The sequence below is a fragment of the Sinocyclocheilus grahami genome, unplaced genomic scaffold (genome assembly GCF_001515645.1).
Source record: "Sinocyclocheilus grahami isolate Dianchi unplaced genomic scaffold, SAMN03320097.WGS_v1.1 scaffold1305.1, whole genome shotgun sequence".
NCBI classification, from domain to species: domain Eukaryota; kingdom Metazoa; phylum Chordata; class Actinopteri; order Cypriniformes; family Cyprinidae; genus Sinocyclocheilus; species Sinocyclocheilus grahami.
Genome location: NW_015506484.1, coordinates 68,280 through 88,847, shown reverse-complemented (window position 1 = coordinate 88,847; position 20,568 = coordinate 68,280). Strand labels below are relative to the sequence as shown.

The window sequence follows — 20,568 nt, the reverse complement described above, 5'->3', positions numbered from 1 at the left end:
GATAAGCACTTGCCCTTGGCAAAAGGCGGGATCGAACCCGGGTCGATCGCGTCAAAAAGCCAAGGGCAAGCACTTATCCATCTGCGCCGCTGGAGCTGATGTTTTATGTCTACTTTTAACTAAATCTAAATAAACACCCCGTATTTTTTATTCTAGAGTAAGGGCAATTAATACAATACATTTAAACTGAGTTACTTTACGTTGATTGACAGATGTCTTGTCCAGTCAGCAGTGAGTAATCCCAAACCAATGGCGCTGTCTCAAACTATACCTACCTCGTCCGGTTTGTCTGATTTGTCGTTGTGTTTTCTGACTTGTTCATTTGTTTTCGGATTTGTCGTTGTGCTTTCTGACTTGTTATAATGTTTTTTAGACTTGCATTTGTGTTTGTAATTTGTTATTTTGTTTTCAGAATTGTGATTTGCTTTGCACTTTACGGCCACCGTAGACAACAGATGATGGACTTTTTTCACTGGAGGTAGCGTTATTATGGATTATAAATGCAATAGCTAGTTAAAGTTAAAGCTCCTTAATGATGGGCTTGTTTCTTGCAACCATGCAGATTTTCTCTTCACAAGATGTTAATTCAAGTCATGTGGATTACTTGTGGATTATTGCGATGTTTTTATCAGCTGTTTGGACTCATTCTGACGGCACCCATTCGCTGCAAAGGATCCATTGGTGAGCAAGTGATGTAATGCTAAATTTCTACAGATCTGTTCTGACGAAGAAACAAACTCATCTAAAGTACAAACTCATGAAAATTCAGCAAATTTTCATTTTTGGTTGAACTTTTTTTCTATTATTTTGGTAGTCTGTCGTCAACTATTCCTTCCTTATTCTCTCTGGCACAGACTCTCATTCTCTCTTCCAGAGTGCTGTTATTTGTATTCTATCCACGACAGGAACATAGCTCTACATCAACAGTGAGCAGTCCAGCTGCGTGGGGCTCACACTTTTTCTGTTTGAATAAACACAGCCTTGTAATTCTTGGACATATGGCAGTGGCCTATCTGACACCCACTACCAGAGGGAGCAGAACGTTCTGTTCGAAGGCGCTCCGTGTCAATGCAAATATTTGATATTCCACTCCGACACCCCGCCAGTCTCAGCGCTATGAGCCCAGGTGCTGCGGTTGTGGAAGTTTTCTCATTATAAGGCCTTTCCCATCCACCTTTGCATTCATTTAAAAAAAAACAATTTCATCTGGGAATTTAGTCTTGAAAGAATTAACTTGAAAAAAAACAAGACCATATTTATCTGGTATTTAAAGTTACAATGAAAAAAATAACACTTCAGCTTCAAATACATGTTATTGTGAAATATAGTCATCTCTTTTCTGGTCCACACAGGTGTCTGCAGCAGATGGAAGTGGACGGCCTGTCCGTGGATGACGTGTTCAGACAGTGTGTGTTTAAAAAGGATGAAAGAGAAATGGTTCTGAGGGCCGTCCGTTTGGTGCATCCTGAATACCAACCCATTGTATCCAAAGATCAGCCTGTCTGTTCCCTGCCATTGGTGAAACAGTTTTATGCTGAGGTACCATTACATTACATTACATAACGTTACGTTATATTACTTTTCAAAAGTTTGGGATAAGTAGTATTTATTTATTTTTTTAATATATCTTATTTTCACCATGTCTGCATGTATTTGATCAAAATATGGTAAAAGCAGTGATACTGTGACATTTGTGAGATTATTACAATTTAACATATTTTGTATTTGAATATATTTTGAAATGTAATTTATTTCTGTGATGGCAAAGCTGAATTTTCAGTCTTCAGTGTCACGTGATCCTTCAGAAATCATTCTAATATGCTGATTTGCTGCTCAAGAAACATTTCATGTGATTATCAATGTTGAAAACTGTTATGTGGTGTTTTTTCAGGATTCGAGTAGAAAGTTAGAATAAAAATGAAAAAAAGAATAACGGCATTTATATGAAGTAAATATTTAAACTTTCTAAATGTTGCTTTTGATCAGTTTAAAGTTTCCTTGCTAAAAAAAAATCCCAAACTTTTGAAAGAGAGTTTAATTTTTAAATATAAAAAATAGATGTATTTTTTATTTTACAGTCCTCATCATATTATATATCATATTTATACTATTAATAATAATATTTACTTTATTATATTGTATTTATAAAATTCACTTTTTGTCATTTTTATTCATTCAGTTTTTCATTTTATCTTCTGAATTTTTAACGGAGCTATACAGTGTTTATGGTGTATTTAGAACAAGCCCATAATATATAGCTGTTTTTAGGGTAAAAACTGATTTATCCAGGCCTAAAAATGTGTTGGTGCATTGCCATTATATAAAACATATGTTAATTTGGCTAAAGATTAGCTACGGATTATAAAATGCAGCATTTTTTCCAAAATGATATCTGTGGGGTAAAGTGTGCCAGCTTTGGGGTAAGATGTGCCAGTGCTAAGAAATGGTACAGATACAGTAAATAATGTTATAAAATGGCCTCGCTATGTTAAAATTAAATTTTTTGGCTGGTTTATGTCAAATTGAATAATATGCTGTAAAATATGGGATGGGAATTTGAATGGAATGTAGGTTGTTTTCTCATATTCCACAATGATTGAACTTTCTCCTAGTTGGAAACAACTATTTTATAAGGAATATTAGGTTTTACTTTATTGCTCTTGGCCTAGAAGGCAGCATAAGTAAAAAGTGGCACAGCTTACCCCACTTTCCCCTACTCCAAATTATTTATGTCCGTTTATGAGCCAGAATTACTATTGCTATGACTGGGTTCTCTGAAACCAGATCATAAGGTAAGAGGTAGAGAACAGCTAGACTTGAAGGGCCCTATCATACACCTGGTGAAATGCGGCGCCAGGCTCGACACAAGAGTTTTTTGCTGGTTAGGGTTCCTGGTCAGCCTGACGCAGTTATGATTTTTACGTCTTAAAGAGCGCGTTAGTAATGTGCACCTATAGGCGAGTCCACAGCGCGTGTACACTACTTATTAACACACACAGGGAGCAGCACACAAACATGCCAAATATAAAAAATTAAAGGATTACAATGTTAAAGATGATTATTATTGTATAGGCTACATAAATATGAAAATGCCTACATGTCATAATGGATAGACATTGCATGTATCAGAATTAGGCTACCTATTTGCTCGCGTACGAGCAGCTCCGTTTCCTGTCTGGAGACGCGTTCAGTTTTTGCTCTTGCAAATTCCGTTGTAAAGGTGATCTCCATCTTATCTTTTTTTAGGTTTAGTCTAGTGAAATGGCTTGACAAATCCAGTTTTCTGTCTTTTGACATATTTTATGAACAAATAACTCTTATGAGTAAATTTTTTTTGTGAGACAAAAAACATACAGAGCCACCAGTGTGTCATGAGCAGATGACTCTTATGAGCGGTTTCATATGAATCCAAAATACAGTGCAACAAGTTTAGCTTGATTCACGAACAAATGAATCTTATGAATTAGATATTTTTAAGGGAATCCAAAATATACAGCATGAGTAGTTTAGTCTGATTCATGAAACAAAAGATTTTTATGAACTGATTCTTTTTAATGATTCAAAAACCTACAGCGCGACCAGTGTAGTTCGATTCTCAAACAAATTACTTTAATAAACTGGTTCTTTTTAGTGAATCCACAACATACAGCATGAATAGGTTGTCTGATTCATGAAACAAATAACTCTTGTAAACTGATTATTTTTAATGATTCAAAAACATACAGCACGACCTGTGTGGTTCGATTTACGGGCAAATAGCTCTAGTTATTTGTGTATTATTTTAGTGAATCCACATGATACAGCATGAACAGTGTAGTCTGATTCATGACCGACTCTTATGAACCAACTCTTTTAATGAATACCTCAAAAAAATTAGTTACCGCTTCAGATAAGTCTGAAACACAGCCCTGAATACTGAATCACTGTAATTACCCAAATGAATCAGAATCAAATTGCGAAATCTTCATCAATACCCATCCCTTCTTGTTTACACAAGAACATACAAAAACAGATCAACAAAAACGTCAAATGAATCATGTCAAATTCATATTTTGATATGTTGAATTTCATAATTCAGCATTCACACCCATCGTGTTTCTGGGACTATTTTGTAGCCATTTGTGTGGGTACATGTGCTTTCTCTTTCTCTTTGAATAGACGTTGTTTATCCGGCTGTCAAAAACAGTTACGTCTGTTGTGCACCATAGACACTTTACCAGCAGCGCACATAAATCATCTCTGGTTTATTTGAGGTGGGTTACAGGCCTGCTGGGAGCTAGCGACGAGAGATGTTTATTAATGTAGATCTGTCACGGCATTTAATTGTCCATGTTAAACGTCCTTTTTGTGACATGCCTTTTAAGGGATGTCTCGATATTTATTCACTCTCTTCTTTGGCATCCACCTCAGATTGGCTTCATCAAACCGCATCCTATTGTGACACAAATCCAGAGGGTTGCGATGGAAACCAAACTTACATTTGACTCCTACGTCATGCCCATGCTGTGTCCGCCCATTCCCTGGACGTCCCCGAAGAGCGGCGCTTACCTGTTGACGCCAACCAAGCTGATGCGCTCCACCGATGGAGCCATCCAACACCAACTTCTCCTGGAGAAGAGCCGAGATGAGGACCTCCATGCTGTGCTGGACTCTCTCAATCAGGTGGGCAGCTGCCCTTGGAAGATCAACAAGCCCCTGTTGGACATCATCATCTCGATCTTCAACGACAAAGGCAACGACAAGCTCTGCATCCCTCCGCCACTGTCCGAAGCACCCGAGATTCCTCGCTTCAACCCTCATGACCCGTCCTACACTCAGGCCGAGAAGGCCTACATGAAACGGGAGGGTGTCAAAGCCAAGAAGAAGGTGGCGGAGATGCACAGCCTCCGAATGGACGCGCTGTATAAGTTGTCCATCGCCAACCACATGAGGGACGAGATCTTTTGGTTTCCACACAATATGGACTTCCGAGGGCGTACCTACCCCCGGCCGCCTTATTTTAACCACCTTGGTAGTGACGTGACCAGGGGATTGCTGCTGTTCGCCGAAGGACAACCTCTCGGGCCCAAAGGCCTCGTCTGGTTGAAGATCCACCTGGTGAACCTCACAGGGTTGAAGAAGTGTAGCTCACTAGCTGGACGACTGGAGTATGCCGATAGTATCATGGAGGACATCCTAGACTCGGCAGACCATCCTCTTGACGTAAGCATTTTAATAGCACCTTTACCTGACTTGTGTACTAGGAGTTGTGGCTGGATGAACTTATGTATGGCTAGTGACACAACAAACTGATTTGTCAAGCAGTTTGTGCAACAATATGTATATTGGAGATCAGCTGTGCATTTGGGAACAGAGTCTCAGGCCAATGTACCATGTGTATGATGAACGTTCATTGGTTGAGTTTGCAATGAGTGGTGATGATGATGATGATGATAATGATAGTAATAAATAAGTAATGAATAAATAAATAAAATTATTAATTATGTATTTAATTTAAATTATTTAAATGTGTTATAATTATTCATTAAATTGTATTAAATTAAAATGTATTAAATAAAATAAAATAATAATTATTAATAATAGTATTAATTAATTAATTAATAATGTTGTTGTTGTGCATGAATGAATGAATGAATGAATGAATACAGTAATAAATGAATAAATAAATAAAATTATTAATTATGTATTTAATTTAAATTATTTAAATGTGTTATAATTTTAATTAAATTGTATTAAATTAAAATTTATTAAATAAAATAATAATTATGAATAATAGTATTAATTAATTAATTAATAACGTTGTTGTTGTTGTGGATAAATGAATAAATGAATGAATGAATGAATACAGTAATAAATGAATAAATAAATAAAATTATGTATTTAATTTAAATTATTTAAATCCATTATTATTTAAATGTGTTATAATTTTAATTACATTTTATTAAATTAAAATGTATTAAAATAAAATAATAATTATGAATAATATTATTAATTAATTAATAATGTTGTTGTTGTTGTTATTATTATTATTAGCTAACTTTCTGACCAGAGTATTAGGCCATATACTTAATGATACAACTACTACTACTTCAAAAAATAATAATAATACTTATTATTATCATCATCATCATCGTTATTGGAATAATGAAATAAAAATACTAATAATTCTAACTAGTAATTGTAATATGATTGAATTTTTTTATTTCAATATTGTATTAAAGGTGGTTGTAATGGTGATAATAATAAAATAACTTAATTTATTGTTATTAATAATAATAATAGCTATAATTGTTGTTTTTGTTGTTGTTAATATTGTTCCTAGTATTAACGATAATAATAATTAAATAAATGAAAACTGTTTTAATTGTGTAACTTTTATATCAGTGTTATATTTTAATGTAATGTTGTATTATTATTTTTAATATTATTAGTATTATAAAAAAATTGTTATTCTATTTACTGGTATTAACAACAACAGTGATAATAGTTATTAGTTAAGTCATTAAATAAAGTTATCAGAGCACCAAAATGCTTATCGTACAAAAGAAAATAATTTAACAAATCAACTTTTAGTTTATAAATATTACCAAAAACTGCATAAGCTTATTTAATTTCCTGACTTTGCACAATCTTATGCTTAATTACGTTTAATTTGCATTTAGAATTATTTTCCAGCTGTCCATGGCATCAAATCAGACCTAATTTTTGGGTCATAACCCTACAATATACAGTTTATACGTTTATTATATATTGTAGTGAATCATATATAATACAGTTACAGAAAATATACAGTACAGAATATATGTATTAAGTCATTCAACATTAGATATATTATTATAATACAGTCATCCTATGCAATTAAACATGATACTTATAGTACAGGATCCTCAGGTTTTATTATGGCAGACCTCAGTTTTACTCTGCATGTAGACCAGAGTATTCAATGTATTCAGTATACGTTCAGATCCAAACGCATCACACTGCAGGCTGTGAGCTATGACTGAGCCATATTTTTGTGTTTTATTGAAATGATTGTCACATTCCTCGTTCCCCAAAGAGTCACAGCTCTATTTTGCAGGGTCGCAAATGGTGGATGAATGCAGATGAGCCGTGGCAGGCACTGGCTTGCTGTATGGAGATAGCAAATGCCTCCCGCTCCCCCGACCACACCAAATTCATCTCTTATTTCCCTGTTCATCAGGTACTGAATCTTTAGGAACTGCCAGCATTTGCTATACAGACACTATTACACGTAATTGTTATTTAGGGATAAGTTGTAGACTTTAAACTGATCGATATGTGTTCTCACTCTCGTAGGACGGTTCGTGCAATGGCCTCCAGCACTATGCTGCCCTCGGGCGGGATGTGATTGGTGCTACTTCGGTGAACCTCATGCCCTGTGAAGTGCCTCAGGATGTGTACAGCGGTGTAGCTCAGCAGGTCAGTCACACTGCGGCACCAGAGGGCGGCAGTGCGTCTTACGGCCCTCCAGAGCAGCGTTTCCCAACCTTTCCCTGTCCTAAGTTACTCCACAGTTCCATCAATAAGGTTCAGAGGTTCAGAAATGTGCTTTATTTAACCCATATTATACTGGTTAGTATCATTTAGCATTTTCGTTATGTTCATGTAGGTTCGTAAGTTAATATATTATGTAATATAATATTATAGGGAACATTATTGTGGTTAATTAACAGTGTTGTATTATTTTTCAAATTATGTTTAAAATGCCATATTTATATATGTATTAACTATTATACTGTTATTACACATTTTGTATTTAATTAAAAAATATGTAAGTATTTAAATAATAATACAATTCTAATAAAATTTGATTATGTAATTATCAGTATTTATATTATTTTTAATTAAAATTATGTGTGACAATTATATATGATTGATATTATATATAAGAAATACTGTTTTTAAATATATTATTATTGTTTTTTATGTTTGTTATTTTATTTAAATGTATTATAATTTAATTATAATGTATACATTTAAATGAAAAAAAGTATTTATTTACAATATGTTTATAATATAATTGTTTATTATATTATATCATATATAATAGAAACATTTAATACTGTTATATATTTATTATATTATTAATTAATTAAAAAAAAAATTATTTAACTTTTTATAACTATAGTGCTCACAATTTTATAGGTAATAAGATTTATAATACAATCTAACAAATAAACTGGTAGTAATATTTAAATGTAATATTTATATATTATTAAAATGTATTTTTATTTATATTTGAAATATAATAACCTAAACAAAAGTTACATGTATAAATTTAAGTTTAAATGTATAACATCCACACAAACTTGCATATCATGCTGTCTACAGGAAATGGGGCAAAAAAAGTAATGATGAATAAAATCAAAATCTTTCCTGTGTGAGACTCACTGCACTAGAGCACATCCACAGTCAGCCTTTACCATTTTCATTTTTATTCATTTTGATTTATTTTGATTTTTTTCAAGTCGACTTTGTCAGAGGCTTTTTACACCTTTTTTTATTTTCCATCAAAGCTTAATATGCATCTTAAATTGCTGCAGCACCACAGCTTATGGTCTCAAAGCCCCAGATTTCAGTTCTGGGAAGACTGCGTATTTTTTAGAGAACTCTATCTGAGATATATTGACCTACCTATCGATTTGGCTATATTTTGGGAACACAGCGTACTCTCTAAATACAGTGTTGTACCGTTCTTGCCAGAAACATCAGGTTGCGCTAACCTTAGCTGAAGGGTACATAGCAGACATCTCAATGAGCTCTGCTGAGTCAGCGTTTAGTGCCTAAACAGCCCCATTGTTTCTCAGTAGTTGACATCAGAACTTCTGTTTCATAAGGTAAGCTCTCAAGAGCCCCAATAAGACGGTCAGCACCTTTCACATCTCGTGTGTGATTAATGAACCTGCTCCTCCCTCCGTGCAGATTAAGCTATTTATAGTTTAAGTGAGGGACAATTGGGATATTCCTGTTATCGTTATCATTTTAAAATAAGTTATAGGTACCTATTTGTTATTAGCATTTTTTCCTCAGGCTCCTATATATATATATATATATATATATATATATATACACCTTTCACATCTCGTGTGTGATTAATGAACCTGCTCCTCCCTCCGTGCAGATTAAGCTATTTATAGTTTAAGTGAGGGACAATTGGGATATTCCTGTTATCGTTATCATTTTAAAATAAGTTATAGGTACCTATTTGTTATTAGCATTTTTTCCTCAGGCTCCTATATATATATATATATATATATATATATATATATATATTGTTTAAATAATAAAAAATAATTAGTGATTAATTAATGATGATTTCTTTCATATTTTTTAATTTTTTAATTTCCTATACTCAACATAATTTGCAAGTTTGTGTGGATGTTATAATAAATAAATTACACTTACATACAATTACATTGTATGGGTCAAAATTATCATTTTTTTTCTTCAAAATCATTAGGATATTAAGTAAAGATCATGTTCCATAAAGATATTTTGTAAATTTCCTACCGTAAATATATTCAAACTTAATTTTTGATTAGTAATATGTATTGCTAAGAACTTCATTTGGACAACTTTAAAGGCGATTTTCTCAATATTTTGATTTATTTTTGCACCCTCAGATTCCAGATATTCAAATTCAAAGTTGTATCTCGGCCAAATATGATCCTTTCATAACAAACCATACACCAAAGGAAAGCTTATTTTTTCAGATTTCAGAGGATGTATACATCTCAGTTTAGAAAAATTGACCCTTATGACTGGTTTTGTGGTCCAGGGTCACAAATAAATAAATATAATACATAGTATTGTATTTAAAATATAAATGAAAATACATTTTAATAATATATAAATGTTATATTTCTTTAAATATTATTACCAGTTTATTTGTTTTATTTTATTATACATCTAATACTAATACACTTTTTATTATATATTGCAACATATGGTATAATATAATATGATGTTTTATAATATTAGGATTATATTTATTCTCTAAATATAGAGATCTATGTATTTATTTATATATTACTAAGAATTTATGATTTGATATTATATTTTGTGTTACCATATATTTAATTTATTTATATTGTAAATATAATAATAAAAAGGTTTAATTTTTATTAAATATTACAATATAGAACATTATAATGATGAAATAAATATAATAGTGTTATCTTGTTTTTATTATATTTTTTTATATTTTTTATTATAAATATAAAAAAATTTAATTGTTAATATGAAAAACTTATATTTATTAGTTTATTTATATTTTATAACAACAAATAACAATATTACACAATTTTATTATAAATATATTACATATATTTGTTATATATATATATATATATATATATATATATTGTTTTTTATTAAGCTATTTAAAATATATAATGTTTTATAATATTTAAAATATTATAATTATTATATTTAAAAATATAAAAAATACATACAAAAATATAACACTAGTCAAACTAATATGATTAGTCGGTTGTTGGACGAGTTCAACAAATTACCAGTTGTGACCAATCCCTAACATAACTGTGACTGATAAGTGTATTGATTTCTGGAGTCTCAGAAAGGTGCACTGTCCCGTGTCTCATAGGTGGAAGAGTTCCGGGCTCGGGATGCGGAGAAGGGTTTGAAGATCGCGCAGGTGCTGGAGGGCTTCATCAGCAGGAAGGTGGTAAAGCAGACGGTGATGACTGTGGTCTATGGCGTCACGCGCTACGGGGGCCGTCTGCAAATCGAAAAGCGACTGAAGGAAATTGATGATTTCCCTAAGGTGAGGCTCTTTGCACTTTGCTTAAAATTATCATAGATGGAGTAACAAACTGGGATGAAAAATGACTCAAGAGTTTCCTTGTGAAACAAACCTTGTCCTGCATGATGTTTGGATGGATGTGGTCGGATCCATATTTTCCAGCCAGAACCTGCAGCAGAAACTCTCCCTGATTTATTATAGACACTTTTTTGATGGAAAAGATCCTCAATCTTTTGCAGCCTCATCTCAGGTGATTTAGCCATACAAAGACCTCTGTTATCTCCATTATTTCTAGTTATGTAACCTTTTCTTCATCTCGACTTAAAGGTGAAGATAAGCTTGGTAATCTTGCTTTACATCGCAGATGACGTGAACTAAAGATTTATATATCCCCGTTTGCGTCAGGCTTGATTTCCCCAAGTGCGGCCCTCTGTGGGTAGCTGTAGAAACAGGTGACGCTCTTCTCGTCTCTCCTAAGCTGTGGAGAATGAAAGAGGAATTAGCACCTGTAGAGTCAAGGGATCTCATCTCCACATTCTGCTTGCTAAAGCAAAACTTTTGATTGTTGAACTTAAAGGGATAGTTCACCCAAAAGTGAAAATTATTTCATTAATTACTCACCCTCATGTCATTCCAAACCCGTAAGACCTTCGTTCATCTCCGGAACACAAATTAAGATATTTTTGCTGAATTCCGAGAGTTCTCTGAACGTCCCATAGACAGCAAGGTTCCTAACACGATCAAGGCTCAGAAACGTAGCAAGGAGATCACTAAAATAATCCATGTGACATCAGGGGTTCAACCGTAATTTGACGAAGCTACGAGAATACTTTTTGTGCGTAAAAGAAAAAAAAATAATGACTTTATTCAACAATTCGTCTCCTCCACGTCACCCTGGCAACCTTAACGTAAATGGCGTATGCTGTTTTGTGTCAACTGTGTCACGCGGATACGTTTTCTACGTTGTTTGTGCTTTTATCTGAACGTAAATAATGTATCCGCGTGATGTCCTTGCTACGTTTCTGGACCTTGATCGTGTAAGAACACTTGCTGTCTATGGGAGGGTCAGAGAACTCTCGGAATGCATCAAAAATATCTTAATCTGTGTTCTGAAGATGAACGAAGGTCTTACGGGTTTGGAACGACATGAGGGTGAGTAATTAATGACAGAATTTTCATTTTTGGGTGAACTAACCCTTTAAACATGTTTAGTGGTGTTTCCTTGTTCAAATGTCAGGCCTTTTTTAGAGTCTTTGGTTCCATTTGAAACCGTTAACTTTTTCCATTCCACAAGGTTCTTTAGATTTTTTAAATGTTCTTCAAACTAAGACAAAAATGGTTCTTTTAAGAACTGTTCGCTGAAAATTTCATTGGGGAACCAAAAATAGTTCTTCAGTGGTGAAAACCCACTTTTGAATGTTTATTTTTAATTTCAGTTACTGGTACCTGACATACATATGCAAATGAACATAAACTTGCAGGTTTGGATAAAGCATCCACACTGTTGTGCTTTTTTGTATATCAAACAATAGGGGCTTTCGCACTAGAGGAACCTTTTCATAGTTGCTAGAACTATCGGTTGCTTTTGGCGTGGTCACACCGCAGAAACTAGGAATGTATTTAGTTTTAGGAACTCTAATGAAATGAGCTCCTACTTCAGAGTAGGGTCTAAAACAGTTCTATAGGAACTACCAGTGATGTAAGTGTATACTGATTGGCTACCCGACATTTTTAAAATGCCATGTAAAAATATTTACTCCACAAACATGAAAACAACGATAATGGCATTTAGCTACCTGTTGTCTGCAGTGTTATATTATTTTCTCAGCCTCGATAATAACACTACAAGTTGTCGTAAGAGATGTAGTCAGATTTTCATGCTCTTTTAGTTGCGTAAATTGTGCATTTACATTCCATCCCTGTTATCACGAAACCCACAAAACACAAGAAAAATAGCTCTGTTGTTGATGTTTATAAATGCCGCACTTAAAGGCATTGCAGTCAGTTGCTTCAGAGTTCCAGCTGCCGGTGTGAATGCAACCAGGAAAACAGCCCAAGGGAGAAATTGGTTCTCTAGGAACGACCCTGCTGGCTAGTTCCTAGAACTGAGTTCTTAGAACTACGTGGTGCGAAAGCCCCTAAAGTGCTATTTTCAATCCACAGGACTACATATGGGAGGCTTCACATTACCTGGTGAAGCAGGTGTTCAGCAGCTTGAAGGAAATGTTCACAGGGACGAGAGAAATTCAGGTACATACTATCACATTCCCTTATACACTTTCGGGACTATTATATTTTTAACTTGTGTGGTCACATTTACCATTGTTCAGCGAATTTTCGCAGGTGGAATTCTGGCATTTTAATAGGAATTCACGCGATTTGGAATTTCGTGTGAAGGCGAAAGATTTCCTCATGCAAATTTTGCAATATGTGGATTTGTCTTGTTGACCAACAGAAAGCTGCTTGGTTTGAAAGTGACTTTTGTGTAAACTGCGCTTCATACAATAGACAGTGGACCTTTTTTGTTACCAAAATTTCACAGAATATAATATGGCTGTTGGTTTTAGTTTTGTAACGAAGGGTTAACTCGGAGATGAAAATGAGCAGAATCCGATGGCAGTGTTTTATTAAAGTAAACTTGAAAACCAGGAAACAAAAAACAGGGATGACTACTAAAAAAAGATACGGCCCGAAACATGAACAAAACTAAACTACAAACGAAATGCCCACAAAACAAGATCACAAAGAGATTAGAAGTTACATTTTAGTGTTGTTTTTATCACTACTAAATTGTGTGTATTCAATTATAGAAATTAAATAGAGGCTGTATATTTTTCTTGGCTGTCTAGTGTTATTGTTTTTTGCTTTGATATTCATGTTTCATTTATGAATCCTTTGCAATATGTTCTTTACCAAAAGCTAAATCTAAGGTCAATTTGTGGCCATTTTCATTATATTTTAGCTCATTTTGGAGTCATTTTTCAAATTATATTAGATCTTAGTTTTATTTCAGTTGAGTTGACAAAAATGTTTTAATTTAGTTTTTATTTATTAACACTGACAAAATTGTGGCCGTCAGTTGAATAAATGTTTTAGTCAAATAAAATCGCATGATTAATTTGTCACATTAATCTTATACACCACCACTGTTCGAATATTTTTTTTTTTAATTGATCAAAAGTGACAGTAAAACCTTATTTTATTTCTATTTCAACAAAACCCCACCCTTGTTGCTTCTCTCGTTTTTTGTTTTTTGTGAATGAAAAGATTTTTGTGAATCACCAGATATAGTTCTCCCATGATGCAACTGGCTGCGGCTCATGAATTACAGCTGCAGGAAACAGAAAAGGAATGAACGTCCCTGGTGCAGTAGATCAAGGACCAGCCGCTCACGGTCTCCTGTTGCACCCCTTGGGGAGATGAGCAGACAGGCAGAGCGAATGTGAAATAACCCCCACTTTGCCTACAGACACAAGCAGCTTCCTAAATAGGTCAGATCCTCGGGAGGGGCGGCAGTTGAGCCCAGGTAGTTATCATTCCCGTTACCCGCAGAAGGTGATACAGGAGCGGAAAATTGGGGGAGCGACGTGGACCCCGGCTGTTGGTGAACGTTCTGATGAATGGAGCCACTTCAGGCCCGGCCCGCTTCCAGATGAACAGAGGAATTTATCTCACACAAAGTGTTTCGGGGAGAGCACTGGGGACGTTGCGAATGTGGCAGCCAAGTTGCGCAGCCAGCACTGTTGCTGCGGATCAGCAGGTTTTTTAAACGCTTCATCTCAGCAACAACTTCCCACCTGTGCGTCTGGATTTTTCCAGCTAGCACAGCCGGAGACTACTTTATCGCAAATACTTTATCGCAATTTTTTCCGGTGAAGACAAAGCGTTATGCATAGGGTTTTGGTTTCAGTTTATCTAGTTCAAATCATAATGCAAATTTGGTTTTGTTCTAAATTCTTAATGTATACAAACTGAGTTGGATCGATTGGTTGACGCCTCTGATTTTTATTTATTTTTTTCTCAGGAATGGCTGACGGAGAGCGCTAGTCTAATAGCTAAGTCTGGGAGGACGGTGGAATGGGTCACGCCGCTGGGACTTCCTATCGTTCAGCCCTACCACCGAATAAAGAACCAAACGGTAAATTAACTTGCTAACTTAACTAGTTTACCATTTTAAACACATTGGCCCACAGTTGGACCCTTGACCCCTTATGGGCCTCCATGTTTAAAGCAGCACTATGTAACTTTTTCTGTGTTCAAAATTAGCAAAATGTATATAATGAGCGAGTACATCATGAATTCATCTTCCAAACCGCATTTTTGTCTTATTCCGAATCAATACAGTACACTTATAATAAGTACTTATATTTGGACTATTGTAGGCTGGTCAGGTCGTCACCGCTGCGGAGGAACACATACCTGCGTGAATCGCCATAGACATAAACTTAGAGAAGTAGCTCCGGTTGGAATGTTCTTCTGCGGGATGTGTGCAGTTCTGTTTATTAACCGCTAGAGCGCCAAAATTTACATAGTGCTGCTTTAAATGATGTAATTAGGGCCCTATGGAATGTTTTGTTTATTTTATTCCCAAAATTCCATGTTTTCTGTTCTAATTTTCTAGATTCAGTTTTAATGGTTTAATTCAATTTGAATAATTAAATAGTATGTCTAATCAGTTTAATAAAAAAAACTTCAAAGCTAAGAATTTATTTCAATTTTAACAATAATAGTGTCCAAACATATTTTATTCTTTCAGAAATTCTGTTGTATGTTTTCATTTTTCTGAATTGTGTATTTTAAGATTTAATATAAATGTATTATCAAATTAATGGATAAAACAAACAAAAAAAAATTATAAAATGAGTAATTCCTTTTAATTTTTTGCCTAACAAAGTGCTGCGAATCTACTGAACAGTAGCAATTTGTATTCCTGTCATAAGTTCTTCAACTAAACTTTTATTTGGCAGGTTGCAATTAAGACCTTTGAGTTTCTGTTAGTATTTGACAATAGTGAAAAAAAAGTGAAAGTAACTCACTGTTTGCTATTGTTTGGCAAATTTTCACCAACAAAATCCAGTCATTTCAATACAAATCCACACAATTGAAAATTATGCTTGGGGATGAAAGATTTCCATAAACTGATTTCACAACTGGTTCAAGCTGGTCATGCTAATTTGCCATGTTGCCATGTATGAGCTGTCATACATATCTACACAATTGATAGTAGACAATGGACATTTTTGCCTGCAAGATATTGCTAATTTGACCAAACTTTGAGGCCGTTCACTCATTTTGGTTTTATCAAGTTGCCAATTTGTACTTGAACAGATACTAGATTGATTCAACATTTTCCCTTTTCTGAAAGACACAATAAGTCTTTCATTTCGTCATCTTTGAGGTCTTTCACTGTACTTCCTCAGCAGAATTCAGCAGGGAGTCCGACCTCTCTCTCCGCCCAGCAGGCGCGCTCTTTCTCGCTCTCCATCACAGCATAGCACTGCTTGTCAAAAAAGTCTTGTGCAGCTGGGAGTGAAACAATGAAGTAACGCGGCAGAGGATTTGCATGCAGACGGCCTGCCTTGCTGTCAGATAGCATCAGCAACAGAGCTGAGGCGGCACAGCGGTGGCCTGTAGTGCGTGCCGAGATTCAGCAGAGAGCATCTGGCAACCCGTCTATGTCACAGCCGCTGAGCATTTGCTGCTGTTGCTGGGTGTGGCTTAATGCCTAATACTAGATTTGGTTCTTAAACAGCTTTTTTTTTATTTGACACTGGAAGTTTCAGCTAAGTTGCATTTTGTTTAAATATTTTAAAATGTAATTTATTATACTAAAAGGTTATAAATCAAGTACAAGCAGTTTTTCATAAAGAAAAATAAACTTTTTTTTTTTAATCATAAAAGGTGTTTCTTCAATTTTGAGCACTTTTTTTGTCAATTAATTTTGTAACTTTCATTTTATTATTAAAAATGCACTGGGCAAAAAGCGCTCGTAGTTGAAGAAACGCTCATGTTCATATCATACATAATGTGCTGACATTTCTTTTCCGCAGTGTTTAAATTAATATGCAAACACTGGCTAATATTCCCTGCCTTTGGAAGTCAAATGACTGTACAACTGGGTACAGCTGATGTCATTTGGACCTTAATGACAAGCGTGTGCCTGTGTTCTACTTCATTCCTGTACAGTTTTGAAGAACTGAACCCATTCATTTGTCCTTCACTCCCGGCAATATGTGTAATGTCATGTGCCTGGCCTTTTCGTTTTCATCCCTCTGGTCCACATATCTAGGCAGTGGAAATAATGTGTAATAGCATGGCCTGTGTTGTCCTCCGTGGGGTTGTGCTGTTGAAAAGGTGCCATTTGTTGACTCTTGCTTTATTTACGTGTCACTTGCCCTTTTCCAAATGCTTTAAGATGTTGACTTCTAAGTCCAGCACCTAAAGAAAATACAATGGCATTTTTTCTTGTATCATTATTAGTAATATTAATTTTGTTTCAATAACACACAATGTATTTTTAAATAATTGTTCTATTGAATATTTGGCAACACTTTACTAATTCTCACTATTAACTAGTTAAAAACCTATTATTAAAGGGTTAGTTCACCCAAAAATTAAAATTAGCCAATAAATTACTCACCCTCAAGTCATCCTAGGTGTACAGGTGCATCTCAAGAAATTAGAATGTCGTGGAAAAGTTCATTTATTTCAGTAATTCAACTCAAATTGTGAAACTTGTGTATTAAATAAATTCAATGCACACAGACTGAAGTAGTTTAAGTCTTTGGTTCTTTTAATTGTGATGATTTTGGCTCACATTTAACAAAAACCCACCAATTCACTATCTCAACAAATTAGAATACTTCATAAGACCAATAAAAAAAAACATTTTTAGTGAATTGTTGGCCTTCTGGAAAGTATGTTAATTTACTGTACATGTACTCAATACTTGGTAGGGGCTCCTTTTGCTTTAATTACTGCCTCAATTCGGCGTGGCATGGAGATGATCAGTTTGTGGCACTGCTGAGGTGGAGTTTCACAATTTGAGTTGAATTACTGAAATAAATGAACTTTTCCACGACATTCTAATTTATTGAGATGCACCTGTATATGACTTACTTCTTTCGGACGAATCCAGTCGGAGTTATATTAAAAAAGGTCTTTGATCTTTCAAGCTGTTTCATGCCACTCAGCGGGTGTTGCATGCATCTGTCCAAAAGCAGTTAAATAAAATGCACCCATCCATAAAAAAAAGTGTCTCACAGGGCTTCGGGGGGGTAAACAAAGGCCTTCTGTAGCGAATCGATGCGTTTTTGTAAGAAAAATATCCATATTCAAAACGTAATCACATTAATGTAGCTTGCGCTCACTGTTGTAAACTGGAAGCAGTTTCAGGGGAATGACGTATAAGGTCAGCTTTGCGCATGCGCCGCTCAGAAGTGATGAACGCTGAAGCACAGGGGAGAGATAAAAACAAAACAACGGTCAAGAATTAGAAGTACAAAACGAGGATTTGTAAAGAAGAATGTCGGAGGATTTTGATATAAGCCAAGAGGAGACTGGTTTTCCTTTGCTAAAGTAAGGAAACTTTGCTTCCTTTGCTCCTGTTAACAAACGTTGGTTTTCACGAGACTCATGTGGCATGAGCAACGCTGACATCTTACGTCATCCGCCTGGAGCTGCTTCCGTGTACAACTGTTGGCGCAAGCTACATTAAAGTGATTATTACGTTTTGAATATGGATATTTTTCTAACAAAAACGCATCGATTCGCTACAGAAGGCCTTTGTTCACCCCCCGGAGCCGTGTGAGACACTTTTTTTTTTTATGGATGGGCCCATTTTATTTAACTTCTTTTGGACGGATGCATGCAACACCCGCTGAGTGGCATTAAACAGCTTGAAAGATCAAAGACAATTTTTAATATAACTCCGACTGGATTCGTCTGAAAGAAGAAAGTTATATACACCTAGGATGACTTGAGGGTGAGTAATTTATGGGCTAATTTTAATTTTTGGGTGAACTAAACCTTTAACATATTGGCTGTTTATTAGCTCTTATAAAGCACATATCTGCCTGGCCATATTTTACATCCCTAATCCTACCCAACACCTAAACTTAACAACTACCTTACTAACTATTAATAAGCAGCAAATTAAGAGTTTATTGAGGCAAAAGTCGTAGTTAATGGTTTGTTAATAGCAAGAATTGGACCTTGAAATAAAGGTCATAAAGAATATTTTCTTTTTTTTTTATTTAATAAAACAATTATTGTAAAGATTTATTTTAGGATTTGTTGAAGCCTACAGTATATGTCAGTGTAAATTGGAATAATAATCATTTTTTACAGTAATGTTTTTTTAACTGTTAAAACAGTTTCCATTAGAATTTTCAATTAAAAAATTTCTGAAATTTGACTGAATCTCTACTGCAGACTGTACTGTCTGGTCCTAAATATCATGACCCACTTCCACGAATGTAGGTCATCATATTTTATTGGACTTTTATGGAATTTCTGATGAAGGTCATCATTAGCGGCCTCATACATTTTTCACAGTTTCAGCCCTTTTCTTTTACTGAGCAGGAGGTTTGAAGGCCATTTACGGCATTCAGCATGTTAAAATCCTACTCATGTGAATGCTGACTGTTTGATGACAATGTAATTAATGTATTCAGTGCTTATGTTTCAGCTTAATTATATTCAAAATATAATGGTTCACTTGCTAAATTCAGCATGAAAGCATCGGCCTAGCTGATATGTATGAAGTTTGACAGTTCTTATGCCCCTTTTTCTGTACCATCCTTCAAAGACCTGCATATCCCTCTTGCATGTTTTACTTTAATGAAGGTATGGATGTATCGTGCCAGCATTTGAAGGTGGTCCACGTTGTGATGCATTACGTAGGCCACCAGGTCCATTACTACACACATTCTTCATGAATGGCGCACCCTTTAATCCTCAAAAGACGGTTGATGGGTCAAGGTCAAAGGTTGATCATGTACAACACCATTTAGAGCATTATAGTGTGTTTATATTTATTTCATCTAGCTGTGGAGACACGTTAGGCGGTCACACCAGGGGTTTGCAATTCCCCTGTAAATGTCACACTGACCAGATTAATGTAGCACCATCAAGACCTCCATTAATCACGTCCGAGCCCCAGCTATACCTCCACCTGTTCGCCGTACCATCCCCTACATAGATGAACCTGCATGATGGATCTTAATGACCCTTAATGGTGTTGTGTAAGGGTGAGTTTTACAGCCCCCTTTTATGATTATCTCTTTTATTATAGTTTTCGTTTCATTAGCATATTGGGTTATTTATGTCTGAGGGGAACCCGTAGTAGTCTGCCAGCTTCGTGGATTCAAGGTATCTGGGTCTTCCGCACACAGCGCAGTTTGCTAATGAGGATTTTTGCTGTGATTGAGGCTCAACTGCTTGACAAGGTCTAAGAACCTGATACGTGAGGAGCATTAAGCTCCACGCAGACCATATTGCAGGCTTGATCTTCTTCATTAACATGAAATCAAACATCGTGGCTATTTATTCCTTCTGAACAGGAACCCCAAAGTTACCATAAAATTAAAACCAATCCTTTTTACTTAATAATCATCACTGGTCTAGCTCTTACCTGAAAATGAAAATATTTTACTCACCCTTGAGTTATGTATGGCTTTTGTTTTTCCGTGGAACACAAAATGAAATAATTGAATAACTGTTTGGGTAAAGTCAATGTGATTATAGCTTAATTAATCATAACTTGAACACTTAATAAAACA

The 20,568-nt window shown here is 34.9% G+C and overlaps 1 protein-coding gene across 1 annotated transcript in view; it reads left to right on the top strand.

Annotated features, from left to right (window-relative positions):
- Window positions 1-20,568, top strand: part of LOC107569035 (DNA-directed RNA polymerase, mitochondrial-like) — a 48,160-nt gene that overhangs the window by 9,921 nt on the left and 17,671 nt on the right. Inside the window, exons 5-11 of the mRNA XM_016255034.1 lie at window positions 1,353-1,539; window positions 4,411-5,202; window positions 7,079-7,201; window positions 7,318-7,440; window positions 10,628-10,807; window positions 12,950-13,036; window positions 14,811-14,924. Of these exons, the coding sequence (XP_016110520.1) occupies window positions 1,353-1,539; window positions 4,411-5,202; window positions 7,079-7,201; window positions 7,318-7,440; window positions 10,628-10,807; window positions 12,950-13,036; window positions 14,811-14,924 (1,606 nt within the window). The remainder of the gene's footprint in view (window positions 1-1,352; window positions 1,540-4,410; window positions 5,203-7,078; window positions 7,202-7,317; window positions 7,441-10,627; window positions 10,808-12,949; window positions 13,037-14,810; window positions 14,925-20,568) is intronic.